Source organism: Eleginops maclovinus, chromosome 10 (assembly GCF_036324505.1).
Source record: "Eleginops maclovinus isolate JMC-PN-2008 ecotype Puerto Natales chromosome 10, JC_Emac_rtc_rv5, whole genome shotgun sequence".
Classification (NCBI taxonomy): Eukaryota; Metazoa; Chordata; class Actinopteri; order Perciformes; family Eleginopidae; genus Eleginops; species Eleginops maclovinus.
Window position 1 is genome coordinate 15,553,167 of NC_086358.1, and position 27,491 is coordinate 15,580,657.

Genomic DNA, 27,491 nt, shown 5'->3' on the forward strand with positions numbered 1-27,491 from the left:
AGCTATTAGTCATTCTGTGTAATTGTTGAGTATGATGAGAAGTTGGCAGGAGCGAAGTCTTCCCCTCCCAATCCTCCAGTAGAGACGAGTCCAATGAGCTGTCCTCAGACCGGCTGCCAGATTGCTGTGTGTTCCCCCGGCTACACAGAGCTGGGAGCGCTGACAGAGGCAGAGGATTTTTTTACTGAGATGCGAGGAGCAGGAAAATAGGAGATAAAAGCAAAAGAGCAAACAAAGGAAACACAGCGTCAGAGCATTTACCGGCTTACAAAAATCTTTCAGACCCAAGCACACCCCATCGCTGGCTCTGACCCAACGCCTGTTAGGGAGAGGGGATTGGAAAGAGGGAGGGGCTGGATAAACAAAACACGTCTGTAGCTGGATGTAGATTCTGCCACTTTCAGCAGATGTTCAGTTTTCTCTTGGACCTGCAGGATTTGTTAACAGGGATTTGTATTAAATGGCATACACTTGCTAATTAGCCCAACGTGCAGTTTTTCATGCACTGTAAAACTTTAGGAGTCCCAAGATACATCCGAGAGGTCTACCTAATTAGGGTTGCATTTCAAGATTATTTTTTTCTTATGTTGACAACTATTAGAAGTCAGAAGAAGAAGCCCAATCACAATAATTCAGAGCCAATTTATCATGCTTGTTATCAAGATCAGCAAATATTCCCAACTAGAAGGCTGAAACTTTAATATTTTTTAAAATGTTCTTTATATGTGTCTCCAGTATAGGTTTACAGTTTTTAAATACCGGATAAATTGAACTCTTCAAGCCTTAAAATCTGTAATCATGCAATATGTAGTCATAAAATGTACAGTTGTTGAGACCACATTTAAGGTTGAGTTTGAAGTTTGGTGTGGTCTGGGGGAGGACCCCGGTAGTAGGGGGGAAGGTGCCAATGGTCCCCCAACTTCAATGCCCCTCACCTGATTTGGAGTCGTGGCTAGCTTGATCCCGTCACAAGATAGCCTATTGTTGTTTTTATTTTGTCTTGTGCTTTCAGTTTGTTTTTGCTTTGAGAAAACCCATTGAAAATGTTTTTTTTCACTCATTACTTGAGTAGAAATCAGGGATGAACACAACACAATGGAAGAAATATCTCCCCTTTGAATAATATCAACAATGAATAGGAGGTATTATTTGTGAGAAAAGAAGCAGTTACATCAGCACACATGTTTCCTGTCAGTGAACCTGGGGTCGTTGTCCTGAGCCCGGACATTTCCACATGTTTCAGTGTCTCTGGTGTCAAGAATCACCACCAGTGTTGCTCAGGCCAGCTGGCTGAAGAATATGAAAATAAAGCCACGGGGTCGGATCGCATGTCCACACGCTGAGTGTGGGAGAGTTCAGACAGGGAGGCAGACAACACTAGTTATTGTGTTCTCACATGAGCAGTTTATGTGTTTTTGTCTGTGTGTAGGGAGGAAGGCTTATTGCATTTCTTTCTTTTTGATGTAAAGTTACAGGAGTTGCAACATCTCGATTTTTACAAATAAACATTCAAATACTTTTTTCCAGTGATCAAACAAGTACACTTTACTGAAGTAAAAGTACAAGTAGAAATGGCAGAGTGCATAAATACTGTGTTACATCTACATGTCCTGCATTCAAAAAGTAAGTCAGTACAAACATCAATTTAAATAAATAATAAAATACATTTTGTATTAATAATTTAAATCTGTCAAATCAATGTAGTCAAGTTAAAAAGGTAAATATTTCCCTCTTAGATGTTGTTCAGGGGAAGTAAAAAGTCTAATGAAATGTTGTGTTAAAATGCACATGTTTTACTCGTCCATAATGTCAGAAAAAATCCTATTACATTTTTGGATAATCAATTGATCATTTCAGTATATTTTCAGACCGCAATACATGTATTTAAGCGTAATAATTTGGGTTTTGAGCTGTTTGTAAGGCAAAAGATTTGAAGGTGTCACATTTCTTTATCATACAACTAATTGTTGCAGCACTCCTTCAGAGCAACTGGCCCACTCTGACAATATTGTTGAGATGCCTGTATTCTGTATTTTTAGCAGTACTGAAATATTGATACCATCCAACCAGAGGGCATTAAAGTTTCAGTCTGAGCTGCACGGCTGCCTGAGTCACTTCCCAGGCTTTAAAGAAACGTTAAAATCAGATCTCTGTACTTCCTCACAAGACATGTCTTTGTCATTTGTTCAAGATCAGATGCCTTTTTCATGGTTCACTGTGACGTAAGGCATGTCATTTCTGCTGCACTGCTAAAATGGCAACATAAATTGTTTGGCAATAATAACAGTTTCTAGTTGTGTGTGCATAGAACACTAAATTATCAGTATTTGAAGTAGAAATTGTTATTCTAGCTACCCAACACAAAACGATTACATCTTTGTTTCCTTTGTTACCTCATGACTTCAGAATGTTATAAATCTGCAGGGAGTGGGCTTGATTTTGTAATTGTGACCTTCTTTTAAAGGTTCATTAATCCACCTTTGTATTGAAGCAGTATTTTTAAGTTGTTATGCTCTTTCAGTTTTAAAACTTGCCGTGCATAAGCCTACTTTTCTTGTTACAAATATTCCGTTTGGTGTTCTGTGCTATTTTCAGGCTGCAACGTTTAGCCCTAGGAGGTAGAAAGTCAATCTTTGGAGGCTTTAAAAAGTGCGCGACCTCCTGTGGTAGACTTTTATTTTTCTTTGCTCTGTTTTGTTGCCTTGTCAATCGAGATTGCCAATGGGGCTCTAGGTACTCTGGGTGAATCTGGAATGAGTCAGGCCAATTCATTGTATTCAGCTGAGGAAAGCTGTGGGATTTAGTGCTCCTCGAGAAAAATAGCCAACCCTCTGGAGAACTGGACCTCGGCGCTCGAAACTTTTGGCTGTGAGCAGCATTTTGATTTGGGGTAGAGCTTTAGCCCTGGGCTGTGTTTTGTTATCTGTGCTGTGTTGTGTGGGAGCTATTTAATATGCAGCATGTGCTGTGCATAGACACCAGGATCAAGGTGGTCTGTTGTCAAAAGCACAAGGCTCAATGTTGTCTTGTGTTGGAGTGAATCCCCACAGAGGAAAGATTTACTTTGATGTTAAGAACAGATTGTTGAAACTCAGCTGAACATTTTATTTCTGAATACTACTAAATACACACTGTTTTATTATGCTACACAATTTCTTTTTTTTGTCAGATTTCTCGTAAAACGATTGTGCCAAAACCAATAAATAATTTAAAATGTTTTAAAGTCCTGAAAACTCAAAGTTATCTGCACGATCATATCTATACATTCAATGGAACATAAATATGCTGTCCTGCATTCTTTTAAGAGAAACAACCAAACAAACTTGAACAAGGAGGATAGGCTAAAGCTACAGATCTTGCAAATTAGACGGTTATCATCTTGAACAGGTAGCTTAGTAGTTACAAATTATTAGCACTCATTTTGAAAATCCCTTTGACATGATTTCTTAAAGCTATAGTTGAGGAGAAGGAAACCACGCTCATGCCTGACAGCTGAAGCCTGGAAGTGATTAACTTAGCCTAGCATAAACGCTTAAAGCAGGGAAGAAACGGCTAGCTTAGATTTGCTGTAGTTGTGCTGCTATTCGGCAAAAAACATGTTGTCAATTTAACCCCTTGTACGACCAGAATTTCTTCTTTGTTTTAGTTAGCTCTTGAGGTGCTTATATGTGTACTTTTGAACTTTGTACAGAACCAGAGTAGCAGTTGCTCCCATGTTTCCAATCTTTAGGCTTAGCTAAGCTAAATGCCTCCCTTTCCTGGCTATGTTTATGATGCACAGATATATTGGCATCAAACTTCTCATTTACTTATTTTGCACTATGGTGGGGCTTTATCTCCCTCATAGCTGAATGTTTGACTATTGACAGTGTGCAGTTTATGTCAGTTTAATATCCAGCTCGGTTAATTGTCTTTGTCCTGCATATACCTAGTGTTTTATGTCCACGATGATCAAAAAGCTGAAAATAGAGCATTCTATAAATGAAAAATGGTTGGGAAAAGACATTTTTATTTCTTTCATGTGCAAAGGCAGAAACACTTGACAAGTTTTTATTATTATTATTATTACGTGCACTGATTTACATTTTACTGAGACAGGATCTACTTTAAAGGCTCCATGATGATTTCTTATTCCACCCCCACTCCATTCGGCAAAGCAGGTGACCTTGAAACCAAAATAAGATGAGAGAGTTTGTGTGTGTGTGTGTGTGTGTGTGTGTGTGTGTGTGTGTGTGTGTGTGTGTGTGTGTGTGTGTGTGTGTGTGTGTGTGTGTGTGTGTGTGTGTGTGTGTGTGTGTGTGTGTGTGCTGTGCATGTAGATGCAAACAGAGAGAGATACAGATCTCTTCTACTGCTGCTGTGACAAATGAAAGCTCGACCACAGTCACACCTCAGGATGGTGCTTGGAGGAATGACTCCACTTTACTCATTCATCTTCACAAGCTTTCTTCTTTACTTCGATGTTTGATCCATCCATATCCTCTGTCTCTGCAACACCTGCTGCCATGGCAACCACAACATCCCCCGTCCCTCCCTGAGTTAGTGGCGGGAGAGAAGCATGCTGGGTAATCTGACTTCACCTGGAACCTTTCTCCTGGGATTTTCCTGTCCTTCAACCATTTTTTCCTCACCATATATTTAATCCCTTCATTAGGATGGAATGAATTTCATTTTCAGTATGTATGACCTGTTCATATCAAAGCCTACATAATGCAATAATGCAGTCAAAGAGCTCTGTATCCTTCTGGTGTAGTGGTATTACAGGAAACATCATTATTTTCTTTTCCTGCTGCTTCTCCATGTGTGGATTAAATGATGGGTCTGCAGAAATGTAATGAATATACTTAAGTCGACACAAATAATGTCTCTCAGGTCTGCTGTGTGACCGGAGCTCATGGCAGACAGGTGGGTGTAGGAAATAATGGTACAATTGAAGTGAGGAGCTGTGACATCTCAGAAGCCCAGACAGTTTTTTTTTTTCTTCAGAATGTATTCTGTTTTTAGGAAATGAATGACTAAAAAGGAAAGAATGCATTGGACAAATCAGACAAAACAACATTACAACATATATGATATCCAGGTATGCTGTGATTGAGAAAGTGATCTGATCCACTGTGCCGCTTTCATCTCTCAGATGTAGTAAGTACATCTGTCACCACTTGATGGTCCTCTTTTATCTAATCAGCAGCAACAATGTTGAAGCGGGTTGGTTTGGTTTAACTTTCATTCAGCAGAGAGAAACCACATCATGTGCTATGCTGCCTGAATGTGACAGGAGAACAATGCTGGCAAATTATTGCTGCTGCAGTTATTTAAAAAAGAAAACAAAACAGTAATGGAAACGTTTATTAGAGAAATCAGCTGGAAAAATGTGGGAAATCAGTTTGAATACATGTTTATTTCAGTTTTTATTGTTCCAAACGGCTCTGCCAGATTACTTCAGTAACACCTAGAGGGGACCGATTTTAATATGATGGGAGAGATTCTAATTAAAGCTGCACAATGGTATAATAAACTGCTGGAAAAAACGTTGCATATCATAAAGGATTTTACAACCACAACAGTTATAGATGGAGGCTGTGTTTGACCTCTGACCCTTCAGGGGTCACAGGCATACATATTCACAGGTCAACCTGCTCACATGTTGTACAGCAGCAGGCTTTGTGCTGCAGAGCTCATCAGGAAATGCAGATATGTTTCTTATAAGTCAGCATTGTGTTAAATACAGTAGTTGAATAACTTTATTAATTTGATGTCTTTGACTTTTGCCCTTTGTTTTCTTTCTCACTCCCCTATAACATTCTGCTTAACTATGCTTTTCTGTTCATACCAGAACCTCTGCTTTATTTATTTTATTAAGGCCACAAATGATTCATGAGTGCTGAGTTGTTATTTTCAGGCATTTAAAGCCTATATTTAGGGAGCTTTGCTGGTAGCAGTAATGTTGTCTGTAAGTGTTTGTTTACTTTATGTGTTGAATAGTACATGTACACGTAGTGGCTTTACATTTAAGTGTTAGCCAAAGCTTTAAAGATGCAATGTGTGCATTATGGCCAGAATTGTTGTTTAACACATTCCAAATATGAACTAACAGTATCATCAGATTGTAAGTGTTGATGTTTCGGTCAAAGACACCTTTTAATTGTGTTGCAGAGATATCCTCCACTATTAGCATGCTAATCGAATAGCCCTGGCCTCTGTTGTCTGGTAATACAATGTGTACCTCGAGAGGGCTTATTTTTAAACCAACCGTGGATAGTGTGCAGGTTGATAGTTTCTTTATTTGATTAATTGCGAGGTGGAAACAATAACATGCAGGTCTGATGGAAACACAGCCCCCCGTTAGCAGCTAGCAGTTAGCTTGAATTTAGCCAGAGCAAATATTGGGGCTCTAATCCTGGCACCTGCTCCAACCTCCCAAAAGGATCAACAAACTTCCTTTAGCTGGTGGTATAGGTTAGAAGCAGCACCCCAACGGTCCGCCATGACTAAAATCTGATGGTTTCTGGTATTCATACAAAAGTTCTGGATCTTAAGAAATTATTATGAAATCAAAAGAGCTGAGTCATCTTACAAGAAGAGCAATCTGTTATCTCATACTTTTGCCAAATTGCTCTAACACTCTGAAAACCATTTTTACACATCTATAATGTTCCTCTTGCTTCTGAGTTCTTCATCACTGTTTCGCCTACCCCTCTTCCCTCCATACCAGTGGGAATCCCTGGTGTGACGACAGAAGCTGATTCTGCAATAAAGTCCTGACTCTGCTGCTGAGGCTTTGATTCCGGACGCTTTAGCGCCCTTGATGTGTCAGACAATTAACTAAAAGCTGCAGAGAGATGGAAAGGTCTTCAAATTAATATTCTGGATGGAGGTTTTCCATTCTTGTCTGATACAAGGCCACAGTTTCCTGCAAGTGTTTTTATTTGTCTAATTTGATTTTGATCTATCTTACCAAATATGGACCATATGTTGTTCAGACTCTCCCTTCCTCAGCTGTGACCTCCCGTCCCACTGCTTAAAGACGACCAAATCCCCGGAGTGGAAACGTCAGCACAACAACATTAACAGCTGACCTTCTCATCCTCATACACGTGCAGATATGTAGGGACTGGGGAGGAAATGTTTGCAGCATGCATGTTTTATTTAAAAAAGCAACATTTTTCAGGCAGAGCGAGAAGAGAGGTACATTGAACGCATTGACTCGTAGATATGGTTTAAAATGCATACTGCGACTGATTTCTTATTCAAAGTGTCTGCTTTTAACATTGTGCACTTTGTGTCAATATGTATAGCCACTGTATACAAACAGGTATACAAATGCTTTTTACAGAAAAATACATTGACATTCATGCATCTACAGCAGCTTTGCAGGTACATTATGCTGCAGCTTTAGAATACAGTTAATTTTGCATTCTATTTCCTCAGGGAGACATGCGGTCAAAGTATTATCAAATCTTGCCTCCTGCTGGTAATTGTAGACATGACAGTTCATACTCGAGACATTTAAATCATCTGTGCTCTATGTATATATTATTGCATTCTATTATGGAGGTACAAATATAATACATGGAGGACTGGGAGGTCAACAGGTCAGGGAATATTTGTCGTCTGGTTGAAAAAAAACTTGCTTTGCAGCTGACAGCAGGTTGTTCTGCTCGTGTTAAAGCTGTGTGTGTGTGTGTGTGTGTGTGTGTGTGTGTGTGTGTGTGTGTGTGTGTGTGTGTGTGTGTGTGTGTGTGTGTGTGTGTGTGTGTGTGTGTGAGTGTGAGCGCCGCACCTGAATGCAATCTAAACAACTGTCACCGAGGGAAGGAAATGATAAACACTCCTTTGCATTGTTAGCATGTTTGGTTTTCTTGTGTTTGTCTGAGTGTGTGCAAGAGCAGCATCAGGCTTGACTAATTGCTAACCTGCTCATTTGTGTGTGTGTGTGTGTGTGTGTGTGTGTGTGTGTGTGTGTGTGTGTGTGTGTGTGTTTCTGTATGTGTGTGTGTGTGTGATCATTATCTCCCCCTAGTTAAAATCACTGAGCCAGGAAATCTGTCCTTGTTGTCAGAGAATCCGGAGACTGTCAGTGATTTACTTTGAACTTCAGAGAAAAAAAGTCCTGTATTTGCACACAGTGTTTCAGAAATAAACTAGGTTGAATCAACATACAGACACAGAGCTATTGTGGCTGTGCTAACAGAAACAGTGTCGTTCTGCTAAAGCTATGCACACACTCACAAAGCCAAACATATATTGACGTAACTAAATCCCCTTGTCTCAAAGTTTTTCACCTATATGTGTTGCGGTTGGTTGGTCTACAACTTTTAGTCGGCTATTTATTATAGGGGCCCTATAATGCTAATTTTGTAATTGTATTTTGTTCTTATACTGTACTCTGGGCTCACAGAACAACAGACACTAGCAGAAAAGGCGGAGGAATAAAAGCAAAAAGCTTTTCCTTTCTGTCCCCTTGCTTCCAGTTAGTGAAAAAATATAATCCCAAACCATCAGAGCAAATATGTGTGAAGTGAACAGTACAGAATCAATTCACTTGTGTTTTACATCCTTTTTTATTGCAAAAATCAAAACAAGAAAAATCTGCCATCCAACCAGCTATCAGAAATCAATTTATAGAAGAAAACACATACCTGGGTGAAAAGAGAGAGAGAGAGGGAAAGGACAAGATAGTCAGGTGTCATTCTTTAGGCTAACGCCCTCCTTCCCCTCCCTCTGTCCTTCCACTTCCCCCCCTCATTGTCACTCGGCTCCTGCCTGATAGCAGGTGGTTTCTCCTCCTGTTAGTAAGGGGGATGTGGAAGAGAAAGCTGCAAATCAACAGGACTAGATCCTCTCGCAGGAACAGAAAGGCTCTGTAAGTCCAAGGAGAACTTTAAGGTTTCTTTTATTTGGGTTAAATTATAGATGTCCGTGTCAGGATACAATCAGAGGGGAGGTCTGTGTTGTCTGAATTTGTTGATTTGGTGATCAGAAAGAAAAAGTATAGAGCTGTTGTGAGTTTTAGAATCATGATTTTATTGTCTTCAAAACCATCCAAGATAAGCTTGTAAACTCGTGCTGAGGTAGGTTTGGATTATATGCATCTGTATAGCACATATGCAGTTTTGTCAATAATTGATTTGAACTACATTTCTTGTTGTTTCTTGTCTTTGAGTTAAATGTTTTTTTTTAAAAATGATTATATTCTATAAACTACTGACAACATTTCTCTGTGTTAGAATTCAACAGACACTGGAATGGCTGCCATACATGTAGAGATTGAGATTTAAGAAAGATTTTTTACAACGTTGTCTTTTAACTGTTGAAATACACATCTTTCCCCCAAGGCTGAAGTAGTTTTTCTCACGTGATTTTGTTTCTTGTGTATCAGTTTTATTATTTTCAAGGCTGTTGACACGCCATTACAAATCAGCTTTTTGGTGCAAGACGATGAAAAGATGCCGTGTTGAAATAGAGTTAGTGACGGTTTTATTTGTGGACATGTTTGGAGAATGTCTTTGGGCTGTTTTAGGGTGAGAGCAGGACGGGCTATAAATCACTGGGTTGGTATGCCGATTGCTGTATATCTCTGGAACTAGTGCTTGAAATACATGTTTTGTTGCCATCAATCTGATTTTACTTTAAACCACATTGCTTTCTGTGTCTGCAAATGCACAAGCAATAAAGAGAAGCTGAATGCTATGCTGCTTTCAGCCTGATGTATCATATTGATGTGTTCTGAGCTGAATGAGCAAAGACAGAGAAGATCACTCAGCGGTAGAGTATCATAATGAAAGTCATGCTGGGCAAAAGATCAATATTATACAGATATCATGATATGAGAGGTATGCTTTTAGATTTTGGATATAGGTTATGGCATAATTGTTGACTTTTTCTGGTTTTAATAAGTGCATTTCAGAGTGAAGTTATTTTAAAAGGTTTAGCTTTTGTCTTTACCCGCTGAGACCCTACATAATCTGCGACTGTGAGCTGTTATATGCCATCATGAAGCGTAGGGTGATTTCTTAATGGTGCGCTAAACTCCACTGCTCCTGATGGCAGTCTAACTTTTTCATACCTTTTTTCCTACCTGATGAGTTTGCATCCCTGTTATATTTACAATGTTGGCTTCTTTCTTTTATCTGTAACTACATTGTTTAAAGACCATTAAACCAAGTAAAATTTAAATGTGGAGACAGAAAAAAAAATCACTTGGCTTGAAGACTTTATTATAATATTTGCAGTAGGGTTACAGAGGTCCAACTTAAAAAGGATAAAGCTTAATACAAAAAAGGGTCATTCATTAAAGAATAAGGCTGATTTTGTTTTATATCTCATTGTTAATACATACTAACAATGAATGATTCAACTAAAACGTATTTTGTGTGTATTAAATCCTGATATATCTCCTCCATCGAGCTCCCCAACAAAATCACCATTATACAGACTCACAGAGCATTACTGCAGACTCTTGTGTCATCATATTTCTTTCTAATAACATTTTCTTTTAATCAACAAGCTTTCTCATATTTCCATCCAATTAGAGAAACAGCTTTATCATACTTAAGCAAGTAATTACATTATCTGGCAGTTATTATGTTGTGCACTGATATGTTTCTGTGCATCGTTGTGTGCAGCGGAGTTATCCTTCATGTAGTGGATTTAACCTTTACTATATTTCATGTTGAGCCAGTGGAGATTGTATTGTGTTGACTTCAGAGTCATTTCACTTTGTGAAACAGCTGTTTCTGTAAACTCTAGATAATTTCATTTTGACTGTGCGACATGCCATTTCTTTTTTTCTGTCCGATTTTCAATCCTCACACTTTGTAGTCTTTTCTTTGAATTAGCTTGAGCCATTTGTACCAGATAGAAAAGGAAGCAGTCCTATTTTAGCTCCAGGCTGCAACTGTAATATTCTTTATTATGTGAGCAGAAGTTCAGCAAATGATGTAATTACATTTTTTCTTCTTCTCTTCTCTTTCAGAGCGGAAAAAACAGAAGTATTGAGTGAAGACCTACTACAGGTACTAATCAATCGTGTGTGTGTGTGTGTGTGTGTGTGTGTGTGTGTGTGTGTGTGTGTGTGTGTGTGTGTGTGTGTGTGTGTGTGGTGTGTGTGTGTGTGTGTGTGCGCGCGCGCACGCGCGTGAACGATGTTTGCTGCCTCTCAGGAAAAATCATCTTTGGTGCAATGTATTCAGCCTGCATGAAATGACTTTTTCAAACGGCTCTCTGCACTGCCTCCGGCCGTCGTTAATGAGCGCTGAAATTGAACTTCTTTGTGAGACAAAAGGCTGAGCGTCCCCGCTGATTGACTCGGGGTGCAGCGCTGTAATTGATCTGATTAATGCCGCCCTTAGCGCCAGCGACGCCAGTTCCGCTGAGTTGGGTTAATAATGAAATGAGAGGCATTTAAGTGAGGCAGGTAATGGTGTTGTATAAGTGTCACCGGATGAGAAGAAGCTTTTTTTGATGCCAGGCAGACAGGCTGTAAGAGCATGCACATGCCGGACTGTAACTGCAATTAGGGATATCCCGAATATGACTTAAAGGGATAGATCAACCCCAAATTACATATTTTTTCTCATATCCTGTGCCATCTAATTTCATTCTATTTGAAAGAAGGCATCTGTAAGGCTGATATGTACGACACATAGCAACTTGCACCAAAACAATCTAGATAGATAATTAGAACTTCAGGTACGAATGAAGAGGTAGGAAGACAAATAGGTATATTGTGTTTTTGTATTATCTTTTCTCTCTTCCTGTGTCTCAGGTGGAGAAACGTCTGGAGCTGGTCAAGCAGGTTTCCCACAGCACACACAAGAAGTTGACTGCCTGTCTGCAGGGCCAGCAGGGCGTGGAGGTGGAGAAGAAGTCTGTCAGGTCACCTTCGGTGAGAAGCCACCCAAAACCACTTTAATGCCCACAGAGACTCTCAGTGAGGGCAGACCTCTATCAAAGTCTAATGGTGCATTTCCCTGATGATTACAACATCAAACTGATGCAGCACAAACGCTATATCTTAACCAAGGGAAAAGTAATTTGTTTATGAGCCCCCGGATTCAGATCCACCCCATATTTTGATGACCATTTGTTAAGCCTTTCACAAAGTTTCATTAAAATCAAGCAGTAGTTTTTCTGTTATTCTGTTAAAGAGAAACAGACAGATACAGTAAGCAACATTGAGTGAGAACAACAACCTAATTAAATAAATTGGGAATTAATGTGCATGTGCAGGTGCTAATTAAAAATATCTCCTCTATCTGTTTGAGATAATAAAGATGTTTTTTTTTCTTCTCTCGTGTGTGTTTATAATTTTTGTGCAGAAGAAGCTTCCTCTAACCACACTAGCACAATGTATGGTGGAAGGGGCAGCGGTGCTCGGAGACGAGTCTCTACTGGGGTAAGTAAACACACACACGCACGCACACACACACGCACGCACACACACACACACACACACACACACACACACACACACACACACACACACACACACACACACACACACACACACACACACACACACACACACACACACACACACACACACACACACCACACACACACATACACATATACATCATTGCTTATCTGTAACATTCACAGCATATTTCTCTAAACACAAACATGGACAGGAATGTTTTTATTACTCAGAACTGATTTTCGAGTAAAGGCAGCCAGATGAGGACAAACCGTGTTTATTTCATTAACAGGTTCCAAAAAGTTCTAATAAAAACTATGTGGTCAATGCATATAATAAAGTATCCTTTCTTATAATATTACAAATCAATACATATTAATGACCAAACAATACTACATTGAAATGAAATAATAAAAAGGAATACTACAATACCACAATTTACTCCCATCACATAAATGTTGAAATAATAAGAATATTAATTACAATGATTATAAGAAGAAAAAGAAAGTGCTTTACAATCATTTACAATTCTTCAATATTCCACCATATATTATTTTAAATGTATCCACAACTTGTTTAACTGTCCTCTCTTACAGATGTGTTTATGATGATCCTTCCCCACACCTGATTATGATATGAGATTTATACCATTTCCTTAGATTATTATTACTTTTTCTTTTTCTTTTGTACACTGCTTGACTATTTATTCTCACTCAATTCAATCAAAGAGTGTCAATAGTAGAAACAGCATCACTGAGATCAAAACCATTTTTGTATTTATTTTATAGAATTTTACATTTGCCTTGTGTAACATGTGTATTCCTATATTTTAATAACAGAAGGAGTTCGTTCTGTCTAAATATTACTTTAACGATATCACAAGCATAATAAAAACAAAAACACTACAAAACAACGCAATAAAAAGATGGAAAAGGATAAGAATATACATGTTATTAGCACTAACAAACATAAATACATGATATTATGTATCAATTTTTTGTATTGGCACACAAGTACCCCAAAAAAAACTATCTATTTGCATCGAAGACTTACTTACTCTCATTTTTTTACTCATTGGTTTTTGGTTGTGCCTTCTCCCATGCGACACCTTTTCTAAATACTGCACATGATGAAGCCATTTAATTTACTTTGATAATCAATCGAATGTGTGTATCGTCTATTTCAATGTATATTTTGTGGTCTTTAGTTACAGTATGTCAAGCACAAAAGAGATCAGTTGACATCTGGATGAGAAAAAACAAATCCAAACACAAACACTTATGAAGATACAATTATCTGTGTGTACTTTATTTCTGACAGTGGAGAGTAAAATAGAGAAAAATAAAATGTTATGCACTTGCTGTTGTCGAGCTGTCTCCATGTCTGTGTTGAAGTCTGACACTGTTACACTGTGTTACATCACCTGAGGCAATTACTCATGTATAAGCATCACTGCCGTTTAGTAGAGTTTTTAGAGAAGGTGCATGAATATCAGCGAGTGCTAAAGACATTCACGAGGGGACCCATGCTCTCTGTCTGATATCTGGTGTTTCCTGCTTGTGTTGCGTGTTGCAGGAAGATGCTAAAGCTCTGCGGCGAGACCCAAGAGAAACTCGCTCACGAGCTCATCTTGTTCGAGCTGACCATCGAGAGGGACGTCGTGGAGCCTCTCTACGACCTGGCAGAGGTACAGAAACAGCACTGTGTGAATGACTGTGGTAAAAGGCAACTTATTAAAGTAATTCAATAAAAAAAAAGGTAACACAACAGGAAAAAAGTAGTTACAGCAAGAAGAGAATTGAATATGAATAAAACATTATTTCAGAAAAACAAACAGGAATGCACAAAGAGATTAACCAAATAAAATCCTATAAAAATATGTTTAATTGTTTTATAATAACTGTTTATTTACCTTGATTTTATCCATTTGTTCCACTCACTTCAAAAAAATGTTAATCATTCACAATATTTTTTATAAAAGGCAAATACATTTTGCCCCAGCCTCTTGATACCATCATTGTTGTTTAAATAAAAAATTCAAACGTATCAACTTATATGTTCACACGTTATTCACATTGTCTGTTTAATTAGTAAGCACATGTGTTTATGCCCTTAAATAGTCCCTGATAGCTGTCAGACAAACCTGCACTGTAATATCATGTACACAGAGCTGCTCCTCCATGTTTTTATACAGGGAAAAAGGTACATGATTACTCTTTCAATAAGCCATTAAGCTAATCTTCATGAGAGCAGAATTTTCCTCCAACAGGTGCAGTTGCTGTGTTCCCTCTTTCACACCAACAAACAAACAACCACTCTCTACTCTGTTCTCTCAGGTGGAAATCCCAAACATCCAGAAACAAAGGAAACACTTAGCCAAGCTGGTGCTGGACATGGACTCAGCGCGCACACGGTGAGTCTCCTTTACTGTGTGTGAGTGTGTGTGAGTGTGTGTGACTGTGTGTGTGTGTGTGTGTGTGTGTGTGTGTGTGTGTGTGTGTGTGTGTGTGTGTGTGTGTGTGTGTGTGTGTGTGTGTGTGTGAGAGAGACAGACTGGGCTGCGATGTGAGAAACTCCACCCGCTGTGAATGGACCGCTCCTGGTGCTTCACATAATAATTAATGTGCTCATTGAAAACCTAAACGTTCAAAATCTTAAAATACCCATGAAAATCCTAAAACAGAGGAGTTATATTAAGCTATTACACGGACAATATTTGTTAGTTGAATCAATATATTGCTGGTTTAAGGATTTAAGGAACTTGTCCTTACATCTTCTATATTATTATATTTTCCTTTTTAACTTATTTTATTTTAATCCTTTTTATCTTCTTTACTTTCCCTTTTTATTTTCATACAAATATCTTTGTTTTATTTGACATTTTAATTCTAAATTCACTTACTTTAACTTGTTATGATTGTATAAATATTTGTATTTTTTTTATTACATTTTGTTTTATCTTTTTTGGGAAATGTACCTTTCTATATCTATATACTTCACAAAACCCAATTTCAATAAAGAAAGTGTTCTTAATCTGATTGATTCTTATAAAGACATATCAAATCCTCTTGAATAGTCATGTCAGTGCAGCTTTCTCTCCCGACCAATCAGAATCTGTCTCCTGTAACGTGCTATCCCCACACTTTCTTCGTGCTGATTCACTGTCATCACTTCAGTCTGAGCAGGGATATGAAGAGAAATGTGATTTTCCTCACTGCAATCCAGCCAGGCAGTCAGTTTTTTTTGTGTGACCCAAATCTGAGTCAGTTTTTCCCATCATACTGCTGTGCTGAGCTCCTCTGGCAGTGCTGCGTATTATCTCCACCCAGAGACTCAGCTCAGACAGAAAGTCAGACAGAGAGGGCAGAGGGGGGTTTGAATCGGAAGAGAAAACAGCTTAAGTGGAATGAATTACGGTGTTTATAGACAGTCAAATGTCAAGTGAAGACTTAAGTTGGCTTTTTAAAAGATGTTTAGTTATCTGGCAGTTTGTGTTGTCGATGATTATCACTTAAATGTAAGAACAAAAGTCTAAGCTGCTGTTTAGTTTAGGATGCTGTGCTCCCAGTGGTGGAATAAGGACATACACTGAAGTTGCATTTGTCAGACAGATAAAGTTACTTAGCAGATGACATTTAACCCCCTCTTTCCTTAACAGTGGAATCTTATGAATGTCTTGAATCTGAATATTTCTAATATGTTGAAATACTTTTGTTTAATCTAAAAAATATCATATTTATTTAAAAAGAGACGAAAAATGCTCAGTTTTTACATAATTTTAATTAAGTACGTTTTTTATGTAGAATTTACTTGTAGTTGAGTACTTTCACAGTGGGGTGTTCATATGTTCACCTGATATAGGATCTGACTACTTTAATTAATAGTAATATTGACAAAAATATATTGCTATTTTTTCTCCCCAGGTATTATCAGTCCAACAAGTCTTCTGGACTGTCCAGTAACCTGCAGCCATCAGGAGCCAAGGCCGACCACCACAGGGAGGAGATGGAGGAGGCAGCCAACCGCATGGAGATCTGTCGAGTCAGTGATCACATTTATTCACTAGCAAATTAACTTTTTATGTCAAGAATTATGTAAATGTTGCCTTATCTTTTAGGTAAATGAAAGGATCCATTTGGGTAAAGCTGTTTGAATTAATATTTGAATGTAAGATAGCTAGCTGTTTTGGTCCCTACCCACTGCTCTCATAGTGTTGCTAAGCAGCTTCAGCAGGAACCTGTGTCAGAGAAAAAGCCCTGGTTCACTACCAGCAAACAGCAGGCGGACACAGTTTTATCCCTGCTCCACCGCACAGTTAGAGCTGGTGAACAAAGTGGAGCTTTTGGAGATAGAAAAGACCAAAAACAGAGCAACATACAAAGACTCAAATAGATGATAATGTTGCTGCATATCTATGACATGTGTGCTAATAAAGTTTGCCATATCAATTTGGCAAAGCTTTATATTCTAAAAGATTTTCGGGACTTTCCAATCAAATAATTGCACATGGTGCAAAGTAACATATTTTCCATCACTCAGCAATGGCTGGTAACTTCAGAGAGGGTGGGCGGGGCTAATGCAACATACTTTGTGTGTAAAGCAGTGTACCATTTCTTTCTAGCGTTGTGAGTTTCTATGGCTGAATAAAATCAAAACTTAACTATCAAGTTAACGCAAGATCCGAAAACACTCCTGAAATTACGGTTAAGAGAACAAAACCTAGACGAGGGTACTTAAAAACTCCCTTGACAAAAATAGTTTTTTGTTGATGTCAGCTATCCTTCCAAGGCAGATTTGAGACAATGTAAATAAACAAAATGTTGTTATTTGTACTTACAGTTGTTATAAGCAAACTATTGCCAGCTACTTTAGCGAAATGAGTAGTGTTTTCAGTTCACTTAAACCACATAACCCAACACAGTGTTAGGTAATGTGATGTAAAATGTTGGCATGAGGAAAGGAAAATCTGATCATTTATGAAGCACTTTGACGTTAGTTTCTCAGGTTCCCTTCTCTGCTCTGTCCTCACATGATTATCTTACTCGGGTGTGTTCAGCTAAACAAGAGCTGATGGTGAGGACAGAGCAGAGAAAGATGGAAATGATGTCATGCTGGGGCTCTCCGGGAGCAGCAGGGAACACAGCTGTGAGGCAATATATTTTTATTTTTCACAGCCTTAACTGTTGCCAATTTCCTATTGGCCTGGGCCATCTCACAGACATTACTCTTGTACTTTAACGCATTATTGTATTGCAACTATTTTTGTCAGTAAACTTAATTAATTAATTACACCTGTTCTTTCCTACAATCCCAAGTCTAAACGCCTGCTTTTAAAAGATTTGAAGATTTTGATATGATTTACTTTGTTGTTTGACCGATGGTTTTTGTGTCTCTTCACCAGGACCAGCTATCTGCAGACATGTACAGTTTTGTGGCCAAAGAAATCGACTATGCAAGCTACTTCCAGACAGTAAGTCCAACATCTCGGCAGTGACGGGGGCTTTGGTAAAATGTTCTGCTGGTCCATCACAGTGTCTCTGTTCTCTTCTCTAGCTGATAGAGGTCCAGGCAGAGTACCACAGGAAGTCCTTAGAGCTGCTGCAGAGCGTGCTGCCCCAGATCAAAGCTCATCAGGGTGAGTTTGAGAGCACATGATGCAGCAGTGACACTGTCTTCTCCTACATCATGTTGCTGCAATGTCTTAAGTGTGTAACACTGAGTTCCAACACTAAAATCATGTGCAGTCTAGTTGTACTTAAATTCTAGTTACTTTAATAAGCAGGGAGAGATGACCAATATCTCATCAGCCAGTTTACCCTCTGCAAACAAGAATGATTTATTTTGGGACCTGAAAAAGTGTTTTTCAAATTAGGTAACATTAAATAATTGTATCAAAATGTACATAAACAATATAAGTTATTTTGATATTATACAATTCAGGATTGCACAATGGAATACAATTGTAGCCCCCACCACGCAACACAAGTAAATACAAAGTGAAGCATTTATGCAATTACAAATAAATTGGGCATATTTGGGCAATTAGGTAGTTTAAGATATTCATAATAATTATAAAAATGGGAGCAGGGATAAAACTCAAATTGTTAAAAGACTTAAAGAAAAATCTTAAATAAATTCTCTAAGACAATTAATACTATGAGTTATATATCATATTTTATTGCTCTGAATGAATACAGTAAAAACGTGTATTTCGTGTCTGTATGTAGTCACATACATGTCCTGAACTCAAACGTCATTGTCAAGAAATTATTATTACACTTTTCCAGCAGTAAAATTATGTGACATCACCTTTTCCTAAAAGCTTGTGAGAAGAACATTAGCAACAAAAGTGAAATCTGTCATGTCAAATATCCAGGGTCATTGCAAATGTAGCATTCAACAGTGGAACATCAGGATTCCATTGCAGATAGAAGCTTAATGAGGTAACACATTTTTAAGGTCCTCCGGCAATTGTATTCCTGTTATGACTGATAACTTCCTGCAGCCTGAGAGGAAATGTTTAGCATCTGTAGCTGTGACTGTTTTCCATGCATGTTTCCCTGTGTGTATTTGACTATATGTGTGTGATTGACAGAGACCTGGGTGGAGAAGCCGTGCTACGGGAAATCATTAGAGCAGCACTTAGCGCTCAGCGGGAGAGATATTGCCTTCCCCATCGAGGCCTGTGTCACCATGCTGCTGGAGTGTGGCATGCAGGAGGAGGTCAGCCCCTCAACACACACACACAAACAAACACACACACACACACACACACACACACACACACACACACACACACACACACACACACACACACACACACACACACACACACACACACACACACACGTAACGACTGAGATGAAGTCACTGAAAGAAAAACTAATAATGTCCACTCTACAGTTTGATTTCCTCAAAGCAATTTGCAGTTTTACAGCCTGAAACCAAAGTCCTTGGCTGTTTAATTAATGTGTGATGGTTAGAAATGTCCTAATTCTCTGATGTTATCAAGCCAATGAGCTGTGCAGCTTGTTAATGATTGTTTAATGGAGACTTATTGAGAGTAATCTAAATGTTCCCCTTAAACAAATGTTTAGAGATTATAAGAAAAACAAATGCACCATCATGAATAACTACATTTCATTTCAACAGTCATTAGACGTAATGTGATGTTTGCTGAACATTATAGATGGTGTGTTTGGATGTGTGTTTAAAAGCTGACAGTCAAACAAATCATTGGTGTTCAACTCGACATGTCAGGCAGTTGAAATTAATTTAGTAAATTACCCTTTGATACCAGAGTTGCTGCTGACTCAGTGGTTCACACATTAGCAGTTGGGTTTAATAACCTGAATGTTTTGCAAATAACAAAAGGACTCAACAACAACTCTTGCTAAAACGAAACCATGTGAATAATATTTTCAGGTTTTTATTCATGTGATTATGCTATTATTGTGCGATTCATATACATAAACACTACATTTAATGTTCAATGTTTTGCTAAATCCAACAAGTATCAGCACAATATACCAGTAATATATCAGGAGAAAGGGCTAATACTGCAGATTGCCTTTCAGACTGTTAATAATTATAATAGTATACTGTAATAGCTTATATTATGTGATGAAATATATTTCTAGTTACATGTTTCGTACGTCAAATCTTAATCTGAATGTATTTGTACAGGTACATCATTTTTGTTTGCAAGCGTGGAGTACCTAAAAACGGACTGCATCTAAATCATTGTCTTTGGCCTTTCTGACTATTCATAAACATACAAAAACAAAAATGAGTTCTTAAAAACATGCTAACCCTTTAGTTTAATTTTACTATTAAGAAATATGTAAGGACTTGAATCTGTGTAGACTCTAGAGTTGGGTGCTAGAATGTGCATTTAGTTTTTCTGACTATTTAAGGCCCCAAACAACAAGCTCCACCATTCGGGTAACCCTCAGTTATGTCTGACTGTGTATTAGCACAACAGGATTATAGGGTCAGAATTCAAAAAGTTTGTATTCTTTTGGTCAAGGAATTGCATCATTTCAGTTTGCTCAGTTTCTTTTCTGCTTAAAAACGACTTCCAAGAAATCCATGACTTAACAGTTACTTAAACTCATGTTGTCATGTTTTGTATCTCAGGGTTTGTTCAGAATCGCTCCTTCAGCCTCCAAACTGAAGAAACTGAAAGCGTCTCTGGACTGTGGCGTGTTGGATGTTCAGGAGTACTCTGCAGACCCTCATGCCATCGCAGGTGAGCTCTCCATAACCACCCTCCCCATTTCCTGTCTCCTAGCAGTTCCTAATCTCGGTTTACACGGCTAGATTTATGAGCTGGCACATGTAGCTCATTAGGAATCTTAATTTCTTCACATTTCTGGCACGCTCTTACGTGTTAATGGCCACTTCCACACAAACATTACCAATAAGGCTGTGTATTTCTTCTTCACACACGACTGATTCCGCAGCTATCATTGGTAAACCTCAGCAATGGATGTCCTGCTAAAGGTTAATTTAGAAGTCCCATTTAAAGGCCTCACAAAGATTACTTTTAGCCTTGATTACAATTCAGTTGGCTTCTCTGGAGAGTCAACCACAAGCAAATGTTTTTAGTTTGTTGTATTTCTTTTTTATTGGAGAGGAAATCCAATAAACTATCAAAAAATGTCTTGTGAAAAATTCCAAATATTACTAGGATTATTGTTGACAGTTTCTTCATCTTCTGCAGCAAAACGGTCTTTTTGTTTTTGATCTGCCTTTAAATCCATACCATGATAGACTATAAAAGAAAAAAAGCTTTTATAATGCTGGTATTGATCTTTATTTGTGAGGGAGGTGTTTGTCCTCGGAGTACAACATAACTCCAAAGAAGACAAGCTAAACAGTTTTCCTTTGATCCTGAAAAATGCATTTTTTTGGAAAGTGAATTCCCAGCAAGCATCCTCACTAGTCATTAGGTTTCCTCCTGTGTAATCACCCCTCTTATGTCATTACAGTTTATGAACTGTTAAACCACCTTTCTGGTTTATTGTCTTGTTTGTTATTATATAGAACACACAAAATGTGTCCACAAGGAACACAAATAAAAATAATAAATGCAAAATGTGTCCAATGGGGCACATACAGAACTGTAACAGGTAACATTGTTTTATTTTATTGTGGGTTAGGAATAACTTTAATTATGTTATGTGTTAACCTAAATTAAGAAATAAATGGTGAAAAGGGGCCTTTTTATGCTTTTTCCATTTCCTGTAGTGCGTTATATAAGTTTTTGTGCATGTAAATGGTCTGCAAAGGCTAAAATCCCAAAGTTCCCTCAGGGAGTTTCTCTCCCACACACCCCCCCCTGCCTGAAACAGACTCCTTTGTTTACTTCCTTTACATAGTGACATCACTATGACACTTACGCTTCTTTTGGCTAGCTCTCCAACACATTGTACCTTACAGGCTAATGGGTTGGACATCTTTAAGTGGTTGACCACTGGCTGCTTTCAGACAGAGGGTAAAAGAGGTGCTGCAGCACAGGCAGTATGAGGAAAACAAAGAGCTTTCTGAACATTAAAGAATGGAGACATGTCATAGTAGAGTCACAGAATACAAATATGAACCTGAAAATGAACTTTATAGGGCCCATTTAAAGATTAAACCTCAAAATCGGGAGATACGACGTTTTCACCCATCTAGAACAATATGTTCCTTTTTATTAAATATCAAATCAGTCAGTCCTCTGTGTTCACTGGAGCATGTGGAGAGAGGCTCTATCCCTCTCTAATGATCCCATATTAAACTGGGTTAGCTCCAACAGCAAATCTCATTTGCGAGCCTTTCCCACTGGAGGAGCAGAGGGTCATCTCCCATCAGCGTCAGTGAAAAAGCAACAGACTTCTCTTTGTTAATATCTAAAGATTAGTGGTTTCATCATTATTCCAGCATTTACTGTGTTTATTTAGCACTAACAAAGATCCAAACACACAGTCAGACAGAACAACTGCAGCTCCGAGCTGTCTCCCAGTGAGGGATGCCCTGACTTTATACACTATTTGTCATCCATCCCACACACTCTGGGGGGAAACTAACTCAGCAGACCATAGAGAAGAATAGGACGAGTTAGAGAGAAACCCACTCAGCCGTCCCCTTCCTCCTCAGTGCTGGAAAATGTCACTGCCACCCAAGACTTCTGATCAAATTATGTTTGAAGATTGTTTTTCTTTTAAAGGGTTTATCAGCGTAGGAGGGTCTGATGCACTTGTATTTTTTTACAGAAAAAACAAATAAACAGTAGATTTTAGAAATTGTATTTTCATACATAAGAATGAGAATATAATTGGAGTAAAACATCATCTATTCTGTTCTCAATAAAGGTATTTGTGAGTATGCTATAACTCATCCTCTTGGCTATTGGGCAGACTGATACAGTGATGATGGCCTTTGCATTAAGATGAAGTTGCCGTCTGGACAGCCACTGTAGTGTTACCTGAGCAGACACAATGTAGATATAAGGCGGGATCTAGTAACTGCCTTTGGCTTTAAGTGAGTGTAGAATGTAAAGGAACATCAGGAGGCCCTGCACAGCCTGATACCTAGTGCAAGAGTTAGTGGTCAAAATATCAGTTGACATAAGTACTTGCTTATATCTCACCTAAACAGTGGCCCGTTTCTCCATGATTCTTTGATGCCTTCATTTATTATTAAAAAATAATCATGGGAAGTAATTGTTTTTCAATTATGTTTGACAGAATTCAGGGTGGGATTGATGAAGTAGTTAATTAACATTTCATATTAAGCATTATGGTATTTACTGTATTCAATAGTTTCTGTTTGCCATTTTCTTACCAAACCAGTTCATGCATTTAATATTTTGGTAGCCAATTAAACCCCAGCTTTACTACATTGTGAGTAAACGGTTCTCATGGTGCCCTTTCAAAGTTAATTGGAAAGACTCGTATAGAGAAAACCTACACGAAGGCTGTTTCCAGTGAAAAATAATGCAATTATCCGCACTGTGACGTAACGTAACAACCTTCACACAAGTTTAACACAAAACAGGGCAGTTGTTTTGTGTTAATCCTATTAGTAAACAGATAATCAAACCAACCAACCAAAAACAGGACCTCCTTCCCAGAAGTAATACCATTTTGACTATATTATTACGACTGAATAAAAACTGTATAGGCACCTAAATAACGACACTGACAGCACAGAGATGTCAATCACAACATGACAACCCTTCCAAATGCCCTCCTGTCTCAAGGTGACATGCTGAGACGCTAAGATCTCGTGCAGGCTCATTTTTATTATAATTTCCCGATGCATACATGCATTCATTTAATTTTTTCTTCTTCTCCTCAGGTGCTTTGAAGTCGTACCTGCGAGAGCTCCCGGAGCCTCTAATGACATACGAGCTCTACAACGACTGGATCCAGGCCTCAAAGTCAGTATCTTTTTATCTCATGGTGTTCTTTCTTTTCTTTTGAACTTTCTCTTTCATTTTTATTCAACTTTTTCTCTTCCTGTGGTCCTCCAGCATTCAAGATCAAGACAAGAGACTGCAGGCTCTCCTCAACGCCTGTGAGAAACTCCCTCCGGCCAACAACAACAACTTTAAGTGAGTCACTGTTTCCATGTTTCAGTCCTCTCCTGGGCTCGGCTGCAAGTCAGCCACATGAAATGATTAGTCAGGCTTCAGACAGAAATCTAAATTCATCTGTTGCACAAACCTCTGTAGTTCTTGACTGTGTTAAGTAGGACACATTTCCACTTTTGTATAAAAACAAAGTTGATAGAGCAAGCCAAGTGTTGCTCAGCTCTGTTCACTCTAGCAGAAAAATATTTGGGGAAATTCCAGTTGCAAGGAAATGTACTGCAACAAGACAAAATACCTAGAGTCCCAAATGGGAGTGTTTCAAAAGTCAAGCAGGCAGATTTGTCAGAGCAATGTAAGAGGATGATTGCGACTTAAAAGATGCAATTTTACAGGCAAATGGAGTCAAGTTAAAGAATATATATAATTAGTTATCTATAGCTACTCTATACTAAGGATTGGTGATGAACTCAACAGGTGCAGAATGTTACTGTACTCTCAATAAACACTCTTCCCATTACCCAACAACATTAACAAATCCCAAACTATGATCCACGTGCCCTCCTCTGTTGCTCCTCCTCAGGTTTCTTCAATTTAAAGTACTTTAATACAGTAACATTTTGATGTACTTGACTTGAGTATTTGTTGCCACTTCATACTTCTATTTTAACACAATTTGGAGGCAAATGTTATATTTTCCCTCCACTGCATGAATAAGCAATGCTTTTGTTACTTTGTAGATCTAAAATGATTAAAACAAAATATAATCAAAAACTAATTATGATATGTTATGGATTAAGCCAGCAGTACATACATTAAATATAACCCCCCATTATAACACACGAATGCTTCCACAATTATAATCCAATACCATGATAGATTACCCAAAAATGGGCCATTCTGCATATTAAGTCATTTTTCTTTAGGGTCTCTATGTACTTAAGTATTTTGATGCCAGTACTTTTTACTCAGTATTAGTTTATATAAAACAATCGGTAAAAGATGTCCCTGTTTGTTACCATGGAAACAGTAAGCCTGCATGAAGGTGTGTAGGCTTCTAATCTACAGTTTCCACATGTGTACCTCAGTGTGAAGCGAGGCTGAGAAAGAGGCCTTATGGCTGAGGTGGATTAAGACGAGCCGTAGATATTTGCCAGAGGGCTTATCTCCCGATCAAAAGGCATGACGAGGGGGAGAGGAAGTGAGAAAGGAGAGACTGGAGAGAAATTGAAAGAGCAGAGATACTGCAGCACTTGTCAGTGTCATAATCGAATCGCACAAATAGGTGGTATGTTTAGACAGGCATCCTCGGAGCAGACCTGTCAGACCTGTCCGGATGATCGCTGCCGGCTGGATAGAGCCGCCTGATGTTCATTCCGCTGCAGTTCAGCTCGGGATGAGTCATTCTGCCCCGCACAGAAACACACTGGCACATTTCTGGATCTTAGAAAACCAACGAAGAGACAAAAAAGATAGTTTACTATTATAATAAGCCAAGTGTAATTCATGCAGGCATGCTCTGTGGAAGCTCAGTTTTCTCTTAAGTCTTGGATTTTATCTTATCTAAACTTAAAGGAAGCAGGGTGGGAAACCTGACCTGCACTACAGCTCAGTTTGTTCTGTTATTTCCCACTTTCACAAATCTAACCTTTTGCAAACATGACAAAAAAGTCGATATGTGGAAATGTGGCTCTACATTTCGCACAGTATCAACAGCTACACAAACCCAACCCATACAGCAAGGAAGTATCTCACTAACTCTGCAGCTGTCAAATGTTTTCATTTCCAGAGAGTGTAAGCCTCCTGCAAATGTCGCTCTCTTAGTTTTTGAAATCATAGCTGCCAATAGAAACTATGCAGCTCCAGAGTGTTTACCTCCAGAGTTAAATAAAGCATTTAAATACAATTAGATCTGCAGAAAAATGAACTCACGCAAAACTAAAAACAGGGAACTTTGTATTAGCTTTTGAAGTATTTTTCACAGGACAGCAATGGAAAAGTAACCTTTTAAAATCTATACAATATAACATTAAAAATATAAATTAATATAATTTATTCCCTGTTTTGGTATTAACAGGTATTTGATCAAGTTCCTCTCCAAACTGACTGAATACCAGGATCTGAACAAGATGACGCCTGGAAACATCGCTATTGTCCTGGGACCCAACTTGCTGTGGATGCACGACGAAGGGTAAGAGCGCAGAGACGCAACGCATACTCAGTCAGTAGTTCACATTCTTTTATCAATAATGTGAACTTAAAATGTTTTGATTTCCAATGCTGCTTAAAAACACAAGAAGAGAAAATGATAGGTCATATTACAAGTGATCACTGGTCCTTTGCAAAAGCTCCTAAATACAAAGTTAACTATTGATATCCATACTGTACAACACAGATGTATGATTAATTAGATTGAACCTCGTTTTCACTTTGTATCTACCTATAAGTAGCTTTTAAAGGTTATTATATCATCTTTTTCAATGCTTTCAGCATTCTGCATAAACTTGTTCCAGCTCTTGACTAAAGCTAGTCTGCTCAGACGCAGCATTTCATATTTGTCCTCTTTGGAGGACATGACATAAAGGCTTTATTTCAAACACCATGCATGCAGTTTGAGTCCTGGTGCTGGGAAGAGCACTTCCTTGGCCACCGAACCGGTTAAATAATCAAAGGGGCTTCAAAGCACACATTTGAATCTCGGTCCTTTGTGGGGGACAGTAAGACTATCTTTTTATTATTCTCATTTTTAACCATTTTCCGATCTTAAAGAAACAGAGCTCTGAGTGAGGCAAACAAGATTGTTGAGAAAGTTGTACATGGATGATTTTTCTTGTACAGAACCACCCACCAGTAATAACCAGTTAAAAGCATGCACGATGCCTTTAATATTACATATCTTAAAAATGAATTTACATATTTAATGTGAATGTACTGTTCTCTTAATTAACCTACTGAAATATGGAACCAATGTCCACTAAAGGGAAAAGTTATTAAATATAAATGTTTATGTTTTGATAGAATCTCTTTGAGATTTGCTTTGTTGCGTCCCAATTATTATTTAAAAATATATATATATATTTTGGGTCTCAGCATGTGATGTTCAAATCTGTCTAATAGCACCATTTTTTATGTGTTTTGCATAATTGTATACACATTTACACAAAATACACTGACTTGCAGTATTTGGCATCATTTGAAACTTTGTGAACTCTAATAAAATCCTAAATAAGTGTTTACAGAAGTTTGAATGCACAGTAGGAGCTAAAATCTGACAGTATCAGGGATCTTTAAAGGGGGCGAAAATGCAGGTTTTTATCATGTCATGTTCAGGTGCAGCAGAAACTCAGTGTCCTCTTTGTTCAGTCTAGAAGAGGAGCGTTCTCTTTCATAAACTTTATTTAATTTCATGTGGAAATACAGTTTTGTATGCAGTTCCACAGCGATGTCTGAGCTAAGTTTGTCTTTCTCATTTTTCTTCTTCTTTCTCATCTGCTA

General features: G+C 38.2%; 1 protein-coding gene across 2 annotated transcripts in view; it reads left to right on the forward strand.

Annotated features, from left to right (window-relative positions):
• LOC134871007 (rho GTPase-activating protein 44-like) overlaps nt 1–27,491 on the forward strand; it is a 72,075-nt gene that overhangs the window by 28,076 nt on the left and 16,508 nt on the right. For both annotated transcript variants that reach the window (XM_063893589.1, XM_063893590.1), the window contains exons 2-14: nt 10,976–11,015; nt 11,768–11,887; nt 12,321–12,397; nt 13,994–14,105; nt 14,755–14,831; nt 16,342–16,459; nt 17,820–17,888; nt 17,972–18,053; nt 19,014–19,141; nt 20,558–20,669; nt 23,765–23,846; nt 23,940–24,020; nt 26,074–26,187. In XM_063893589.1, the coding sequence (XP_063749659.1) occupies nt 10,976–11,015; nt 11,768–11,887; nt 12,321–12,397; nt 13,994–14,105; nt 14,755–14,831; nt 16,342–16,459; nt 17,820–17,888; nt 17,972–18,053; nt 19,014–19,141; nt 20,558–20,669; nt 23,765–23,846; nt 23,940–24,020; nt 26,074–26,187 (1,212 nt within the window). The remainder of the gene's footprint in view (nt 1–10,975; nt 11,016–11,767; nt 11,888–12,320; nt 12,398–13,993; nt 14,106–14,754; nt 14,832–16,341; nt 16,460–17,819; nt 17,889–17,971; nt 18,054–19,013; nt 19,142–20,557; nt 20,670–23,764; nt 23,847–23,939; nt 24,021–26,073; nt 26,188–27,491) is intronic.